Here is a 9,098-nt window from a genome sequence, read left to right as displayed (position 1 = left end):
AGGGACGAAAAAATCCCAGTGCCCACACTGGGATGGGATCCAGGCCCCAGTGTACTTTAAAGCTCCCTGGTGATGCCAACACAAAGCCGAGGCCAAGAACCAGCTGACTGTTCTCATTAACGAACGGGTGCTGAGAACATCGGGCATCCATATGGGAAAAAGGGCCATGCCTCAAACCATGGGCCCAGAGAATTCCATGTAGCCTAAAGAACTAGATATAAGAAACAAAACCTAAACTAAAAAACAAAACAAGGGTGCCTGGGTGGCTCAGTTGGTTGTAGTGCAAGCTGTGAGCAACAGAGTTGCCGGTTTAATTCCCAAATGGGCCAGTGAACTGCGCCCTCCGCAACTATTGGGTTGTCAGAAAAGTCATGACACATTTTTGCAACGAAAAACATAGAAAAAAATACAACATGACTTTTCCAACAAGACAACCCAATAGATTGAAAACCACTGACTTGAGGTGAGCTGCCGCTGAGCTGCCGGTGGGGGGCCTGATGACTCAGTTGGTTAGAGCGCGCGCTCTTAACAAGGCTGCTGGTTAGACTCCCACATGAGATAGTGGGCTGCACCCCCTGCAACTATTGGGTTGTCGGCAAAGTCATGACGTATTTTTTCTATGTTTTTCATTGCAAAAATGCGTCATGACTTTGCCGACAACCCTACAGATTGAAAACAGGCGACTGGACTTGGAGCTGAGCTGTGCCCTCCATAACTAAGACTGAAGGACAACTTGACATGGAACTAATGGGTCCTAGGAAAAACACACTGTTCCCCAATAAAGTTAAAAAAAAAAAAAAACCTGAAAAAAATTAGAATGCATTTATAGCCATAGGATACTTAAGGCTTTCCAACCAAAAGTACACTCCCATAAAAGAAAAAAAATGTTGACATTAAAATGAAAAATTACAATACAAAACACCATAAACAAGTTACCGTATTTCCCCCATGTATAAGACGCACCCTTTTCCGAAAAATTTGGGGTCTAAAACCCGGGTGCGTCTTATACAGTGGTTGTAGATTTTTTAACTTGCATTTCCCACTTTTTTCGATTTTCGCTTTTTTATGATGACTAAAACTTGAGTTCAATAACTTTATGTAATATATAATTTTTTTTTTCCAAATTTCGGGCCCCCAAATTAAGGTGTGTCTTATACATGGGAGCGTCTTATACATGGGGAAATGCAGTAAAAGGCAAGTTAACAGATCGAAAGTATTTGTGGTGTATGTCACCAAGGATGAAAATCCTGGCTATAGAGATCAGGACAAAAAGCCAAGCCTGTAAAAAAATAAAACAGCAAACAAACACAGAAAGATAGTCAACTGTACTAGGCATCAAGGAAAAATGTAAAGTGAAACAGGATATCAACTTTTTTACCCATCAGGTTGGCTAAGTTAAAATAAAATTCATAAGATCCAGTGCTGGTGGGCAGGTGGGGAAGAACGTATTTTCACGTGTTCTGGAGAACATCCACTATCATTTCCCATTGGGAGGGCACGTGGACAATAACGAATACGATCTCACTGAAGTATGTACCCTTGTAGCAGGAAGAACACCTCCAGGTGGCCATCCTAAAGGAAGGTACCCACGCAGAGAGGCGTATCAGTGACATTCACAGTAAGACTGATGGGGGGATCAATAGGTGAATGGATATATACACTGTGATACCATCCACATTACGAAACATTATGCAGCAATGAAAAAGAATGAAATAAACCCAAATGTGCCGATGTGGCAAGAATCCAAGATACAGCTATGTAAACAATGCAATAACATCATAAATTCAGAGCAACCCTGACTTATATGTATACAAATACAAATATACGAAGGGACCAAAATGCAGAAAGATCCTGAAGGACACCCTTGCATCAGGAGAGACTGGTTACCTCTGGAGCACGGAGGGAGAAAAGGCGGGGGTCTGGGATCTCCATTAGCAGACGCTGGTTCAGAGGGTGATGGGTGGCAGACTGGGGAAGCAGAATTCTGAGCTGTTGTTCTAGGCTTCCTCTCGCCTCCCATCTTGAGCCTGAAGTCCCAAGGGTAAGGACCAGGTCTTTTCTCACACCTTCCCACACAGCTCCTCACACAAAACCGTTTGGCGAAGCAACCTCTAAACACTTGGCAGGTTCTAGGGAAATGTGCCACTTTTTGCCTTTTCAAAGACACAGTGAGAACTCCAGGCTGTATCATAAACAGAAGCCCCCTGTGCAAAAGGGAGGCTGGCTGGTCAGAAGGTCCCCTTTTAGTTTTCAAAAGAAAGAGCCTGACAGAGACAAAAGGCAAAGCCAAAGGAAGCCGCTGCTCACCTTGGGGGCCTGTGGAGTCTTTGGTTTCTGGAAGAACCTTGTGATTTCAGCTTTCTCTGCTTTAATGCGCTGCAATTTAATAGAAGATGAGGAAATGAAGAGAAATGGTGTGTTTTTCCAAACATGCAAAGGCCCCGAGGACTGAACTCCAAGCATTTTAAAGTTGAAAGCATTATTTTGATGTTAACTCTCAAAACCCATCAACCCCCACTGGGTACCAGGCAATCTCAAAATGGCAGAGCTGCTCTTGCTGGCAGAAGGACGGGGACATCAAGCCAGCAGGCACGTGCCAGTCCTGCAGGGCAATGAGCTACAGGAATGCATCCACACATGCCAGTCCCTGTGGGGCCACTGGGCTTCCCACAAGCTAGGAACACTGGGCGGCAATCAGGCAAAAACGCCTTTATGACATCTCCAGGACCCACGTTTCTCAAACAGACCGGAATGCGGAGGTTGGGAGATAATGTCTACCTTTTCTTCTTCTTTCAACCGTTTCTCTTCTTCCTTTTTTCTCTTCTCCTCCAGCTTAGCCCTGTGGTACATGAAATTCGATTAAGCCAATCAGTGCGTGATGCGCAGACAAAGTCTGTGTTCCCCAATGAGGACCCGCGGGTCAGTTAGGGGTCTGGAGAGGTGTCCCCAGGGGACAGAGACGGGAAGACAGAGGAAGAGGGCAACAGAGCAGAGGCTTCCCTCAGGGGCTCAGTGCACACCGTTGGGGAAGGTACAGAGGGGGGAGGGGGGACAGTGGTCGCCTGAGCTCAGGATGCTGGGGAGGCGGCACTCACTCCAGGGCCTCCTGCCGCTCCTTGCGCCGCTCCTCCTTGAGCCGCTGCTTCTCTGCCTTCTCCTTTTCATCCTTCTCCCTCTTCTCACGCCTCTCCTTCTCCTTCAGCTCCTTCTCTTCCTCCTTCTTTTTTCTGGCTTCTTCCTTGGCCCGCTTGGCCTCCTCCTTCAGCTTCTCCTTTTCCTCTTTTTCGGCCCGTAACTTCAGCTGCTTGCACAAACGCTCCTTATCCTGCAGCCAAGAGACAATTCAACAGCTGTGTCCTCCACAGAACTCCCGGGAAGGGTCAGGCCAGCATTGCGGGGACAGATGAGTTCAAACAGAAGGGGAAAGAAGGAAGGAACTGGCCCCAGTAAAAGCCGGATGGTCAACATCCATACACGGAAGTGATTCTTCAATCTGTCACATTTCTTTCTGTTGTGAGAAAAGTGGTGAGAATTGTCACAAAACCTTGTGGGTCATTCAAAATAAGATTCGCTTGAAATACCGTCTTTAAACATAGGGCGGAGTTTATTTTTTTACTTAATTAAAAAAGATTAAATAAGTACCCCTGGGCTACCTATGCAGGGCACCCACTGATGGTTGGAGCTGCATTTATTTAATCAGAAAGCTGTGGTAAAATAAAAACATAGACGTCCATAGGTTTTGCCTCCCTGCCTTTAAAACAAAAGCATTTTTCTTCCCGCTCCCTCCCCAAAACCATACCTGATGACATACTTTATTTTATATCTTTTGAAATGGAAGATTCAATGAAGCATGGACGGGAAACCTGATTGGTAAAATCTTAAAAGAGTGGGGAACAGATAAGAAGGCATAACAAATAAAAGAAAAAAAAATTTTTTTAATCTTTAAAACCATTTCTCAAGACCTGAAAAGGGTAGATGTTAAGAAAGGATGAAGAATAATCTATATTACTAAGGAGGAAATAGCTAGTTTCTTTGATATTCTTTACAGTGGGATCCCCTGGTTTTATCACACCAGCCCCTCATTCCAAAGAGCTGGTCTGCAGCCCCAGGCCCTGAGCCTCTAACACAGCACGGGGTAACTTTCAAGGACCATTACCACCAAAGATGGTCTTTCCAAGGTGAGGAGCCCAACAACTCAGCTTTCGGTCTGGGCATAAGATTATGCCTTGTCTCTCAAGAAGAGACTGCCTCCTGCCCTGATAACCCTTTGGTCGCTTGAACAAAAGCCATGGAGGCCGTTAGAGATGAATGTTTGCTTCTCGCCAAGTATCCTCAGCATTCATCCAACACATCGGATACTTAACCCCTTGCGTACATTTGACGACTGAAATTCCTCATGTACTTGCTTTGCCTAAGTGCAAGATGATGAGTCTAACTCATTATTTGATTTAAGATAATATTTAACATGTACATTCTTGTTCATTTTAGAGTAGTTTGTATCAGTTGCAACAGGAGAAACAATTACAGTATTTCAGTGAAACTTTGCGATACACTGCCCCACAATGTTAACAATAAGGAATGTATTTTATGAAAGTGATAACGCAAGTTTTAATGAAAGTGACTTTGGCAAAAAAAGAAAAAAGCAAGGTGGCGATATAAAAAATATTATAAAACCAGCATGTGTGCTTGAGTATAATAATGGTATGGGAGGTGTCAATAAACAGGATAAAATGTTAGCGTGTTTCCCTGTTATGAGAAAATGTGCAAAGGGATATAAGAAATTTATTTTTTTTTTATCTAATAGACATAGCCTTTTATAATACACATGTTTTATATTCTAAAATCAACTGCACAACCAAACCAGGCATTGTTTGCTTTCGTCTAGCTATTGCTGAACAATTATTAGAGCAAGTGTCATTGCCAAATTATAATTGTCGTGGACGTCCTTCATATAGTTTGCAGGTGAAAAATTGGGCACACTTTCCTGAGAACATTCCGTCAGCTGAGTCCAAGCAATGCTTTACAAAAAGGTGCCGTGTGGGCTGGCCAAGTGGCGCGTTGGTTAGGAGTTGGCTTGGGACGCCAGCTCTGAGCAGCAGGGCCCCGGTTCAGGTCCCACATGAGGGCCAGTGACATTGTATCCTCTACAGCTAAAATGGTGAACAACAGCTCAACCTGGAGCTGGGCTGCCATGAGTCGCCAGCGATGGCATAGGCTGCAGTGGGGCTGGCCAGCAGCGGGCGTGAGTTTTTGCGAGCTGTTGTGAGCCGCTGTGAGCGGCCCCCCAATGGCCGGCGAGCGACTGACTCATCCGGGAAGAGCGCAATAATACCAACATGGGCCAATAAAGCAGCGTCCTCCACAACTAGACTGAAGAACAAAAGGACAGCAACTTGTCTGTTCCCCTCCCCCAATTCCCTAATAAAATCTTAAAAAAAAAAAAAAAAAAAGGTGCCGTGTTATAAACATAAAATTAGGAAAGAGACTACCCAGCAGTGCAAACAATGCCAAGTGTCGCTACATTTACCTACTTGCTTTGAAAAATACCATACTCTTCATAACTATTAGTAATTTGTTTTTTGTTATACCTTGGATTTATTTGTTTTAGTTTTGTGATTTTATGTATTTACTTATTTTTGTTTTGCAATTCTAATTACGTGAGGTCATCTCAATACTATGTATGTCACTGATTTTTTAGAAATAAATGAATTCTTACATAAAATCTACTGCCTTTACGTATTATTCCAAGTATCAAAAAGTTAAATCTGTTCCATATGCAAAATTTTTTTCAGATAAATTGGTACCCAAGGTGTTAAGAAGGTGCCTGTCTGGATCAAGTAACGAGCCAGCAGTATAAGCACAGGGTGGTGGTGGTGACGGGGGTAGGGGGTCCCTCCTCACTGCTCAACAAGACAGAAGGCTGTGGAAATGATGGGTCAGTTGCATAAATCAGGTCTCTTCAGCCATACTTGAATCCCGTCTCCACTCCCACCCCACATGTGACCATCTCTGAAATCCCAATGGAGAATGAGATAAACTCTTCAGAAGCCATCAAAATCGGACCCACAAAAATCCAATACAACCATAAGGCAGATAGCACAGGAAGCACTGATGAACACACAGCCAACTGTCATCAGCACCCTTCTGCAGGCTGGCATGGGAGGGGAGAAGCCCACTGGCCTTCTCTGTTCTTCACGACAATAACAAAGGGGCCCTGCACTGCTGTGTGCAAAACGTGTTGCCTCCCAGATAACAGAATCTAGAACTCGGCAGGGATCACTAAGCAATAATCACCCATCAAGTGTACGGGCCACCAAAATTCTACAGCACACGGGAAGGAGTGAACTTAAATCTATCCATAGGAGCCTGGAATACAAGGAAAGGGACTGAGTTTTTGTGAAGGCAATTTAAAACTACAACAGAGGGGCCAGCCAAGTGGCTCAGTAGGTTAAGAGTGCAAGCTCTGAGTAACAGGATCACCAGTTCGATTCCCACATGGGCCAGTGAGCTGTGCCGGAGCTGAGCTGCTGCTGATCTGCCAACAGGTGGCAGGATGGCTTAGCTAGTGAGAGACGTGCTCCTAACAAGATTTCCTATTCAACTCCCGCATAGGATGGTGGGCTACGCCTACCTGCAACTAAGATTGAACATGGCACCTTAGCTGAGTGGCCGCGAGCTGCTGACGGGTGGCCGGATGGTGACTGGACTTGGAGCTGAGCTAGCTGCGCCCTCCACAACTAAGGTTAAAGGACAACTTGGATGTTCCCCTTCCCCAATTCCCCAACACTGTTCCCCTTCCCCAATTCCCCAATAAAATCTTTAAAAAAACCTACAATAAGATGCCCAACTATTAAACAGCAATAATAATAACAACAGTGATAATAAAAGCTTAGAAAAGGCTACATGCAAAGCCTCAGGCTTCAGCAAAGCTAAAAATGATACAATCTACAAGCCACGAAGTCTAGTTATGTAAAATGAAGCAAGGCTCACACTGAGGGTCAGGATAAGCCGGTGAGAGGGGAGAGGTAAAAACTGGGCCAAGGGAAGTGCAAAGGGCTTAGCTTACTATTTAATGTAAAAAGCACAGCAGGTTAATTTTCTATTTCAGGAAAAATGTCTTACTCTTTGCAGTCTCATCTTGTCCTTCTCAGCAGAACCTTTGACCAATTTCTTAGTAATCTGAAATGAAAGACATTTATCTTTAAACACGGGTTGTTTCAGTCACTTTAACACGTTTAACACATTGCAGTCCTTGAGGAGAGGGAAAGGGAACAAGCAAACCACACTGTTAAGAACTTCTTTGCAAAATGAGAAAAATGGAAACCTTTCTAGGTGACCAGTTTCCATTACACAGAAAAAAATTGTCTTAGTGGGGTCATAAGCTCCAATGAAGGTGCACATGTGTGCTTTTGGGAACAAGAGGAGACATGGGGGAGGCAGCTGACACAAATGAGTGACAGGGGCGAAACACAAGAAAAACAAGGCAAGCTCGGAAAATAAAAGCAATTCAGATGACACAAAGTGATAGGATTTGTAGCCAACTAGAGAGGATGCAGGCCGGCCAAAGGGGACAGCGCTCTCCCAGGGCTGTAGGCTAGTACTGCGGCTCCTTCCAATGTTCCCAAGAGAGAACTGTCAACTTTATGAGAATTTTGTAGGGAATGTCTAAAATCTAACACTATGTGAATCAAATAAAACCTATATACTGGCTGGATTCCTGGACTCTCTGCTTGGCATAACTCTGCTTTTTAGAATGTGGAGTAGCACTCAGGAAAAAAAGGTCAGCTTGCCAGAGGTGGCAATCTGTCTAAACCCCTATGTTCTAGAGCACGACATTCTCTATCACCTTGCTTCAGACTGAGCATGCTTGACAAGAGCTTCCCAAAATGCACGGATGGACGCATGCTGGCCGAATGGTCCCAGGTCAGAATATGAACAAGGATTGAGATTACTGGCCTAAGTTCTCTAGAACAGGTGTCCTGACGACCAAACCATTAGGTGCAAGAGCAGCGGGAGAGTTCAGGCTGGAAAAATGAAACTCCCCAGGCTGATTTTAGACTTGGACAGGCAGCCAAAAAGTGAGACTGAAGTGGAGCTGAAAAACCAAAGGTCCAGTTCTCTTCAAATAGCCTGACATATCGACAAAACTGTGTAACAATGATTTATTTCTCTTTCTGGAGAAGCCTCAGCCCTAAGACCTCTTACAGACTAAAACTCACAGATTAATTAACTCAAGAAGATGACTTCTACTTGGCACACGGAATTCTTTCTGGACTCAGCCTTCCCTTAGGAAAGGGCCGAGCCATCATAAGAAAGCCAAGTGTTGGCAGGCGTTCAAACGCCTCTAAGACTGTCCGAGAGAGCATGCACCAACAGAAACGGCAATTACCAAAGCTGTCTTAGTAAGGGCTTAAGAAAAAACTTCTGCTTCTTCAGGTTCCACTCTACCTCTCAAGTCTGTGAACTTCACCCCCACCACCAAAGGACTGAGCAACAGAATTTTGTGAGTTGCTCTATCTGTGTTGTTGTCCTTTGTGTTCAAAGATTATAGCAGTGAATGTGATTGCCAGACTCCTATATGAGAGTATTTGGTTGGGGGAGGGGGGAACAGACTTATTTAGTCTTGCCTATACATGTGGAATTTTAGCTGCACTATCTCGTGCCTTTTACATCACTCCCCGTGGGCTGCAAGTCTGAGAATAAGAGCTGACATGACTCTCAGGAGCCGCCTTAATGATATTGGACAGCTACAGCAATTTTGATCTAATTTAAAACCTACTATTATTTCTACTGCTTTCCTAGACACTTGGGTGGACCTTATAGGTCTGACATAATTGTATCTTATTGACATTTGGCCCAAGTATTTATAAAACTCTCTAAATCATGTGTGATATTTTACCTCTCTGGAACACATCTGCCAAAAACAAGACCCAGAAGGATCCCAGAAGGAGGCAGAAACACACACATCAGCTCCCTCTAGTCAGGGCAAATGTAACTGTCTGTGCATTTAAATCCCTGCATTTTATTCAGGAGAATCTTCTCAACCCATTTACTCTGATTTTATACATAAGGAGATCTAATTTCTAAGCAGATAAGCA

General features: G+C 44.2%; 1 protein-coding gene across 4 annotated transcripts in view; it reads right to left on the bottom strand.

Moving 5' to 3' along the window:
- Nucleotides 1-9,098, bottom strand: part of CHAF1A (chromatin assembly factor 1 subunit A) — a 29,555-nt gene that overhangs the window by 13,691 nt on the left and 6,766 nt on the right. For all 4 annotated transcript variants that reach the window (XM_019653497.1, XM_019653494.1, XM_019653495.1 and 1 more), the window contains exons 4-7: nucleotides 7,123-7,179; nucleotides 3,096-3,325; nucleotides 2,779-2,839; nucleotides 2,308-2,376 (exon numbers count right to left, since the gene is read on the bottom strand). In XM_019653497.1, coding sequence (XP_019509042.1) covers nucleotides 2,308-2,376; nucleotides 2,779-2,839; nucleotides 3,096-3,325; nucleotides 7,123-7,179 — 417 coding nt within the window. The remainder of the gene's footprint in view (nucleotides 1-2,307; nucleotides 2,377-2,778; nucleotides 2,840-3,095; nucleotides 3,326-7,122; nucleotides 7,180-9,098) is intronic.

Source organism: Hipposideros armiger, unplaced genomic scaffold (genome assembly GCF_001890085.2).
Source record: "Hipposideros armiger isolate ML-2016 unplaced genomic scaffold, ASM189008v1 scaffold_202, whole genome shotgun sequence".
Lineage (NCBI taxonomy): Eukaryota > Metazoa > Chordata > Mammalia > Chiroptera > Hipposideridae > Hipposideros > Hipposideros armiger.
Note: the sequence above shows the minus strand (reverse complement) of the source record. Positions and strands in the feature narration are given on the sequence as shown.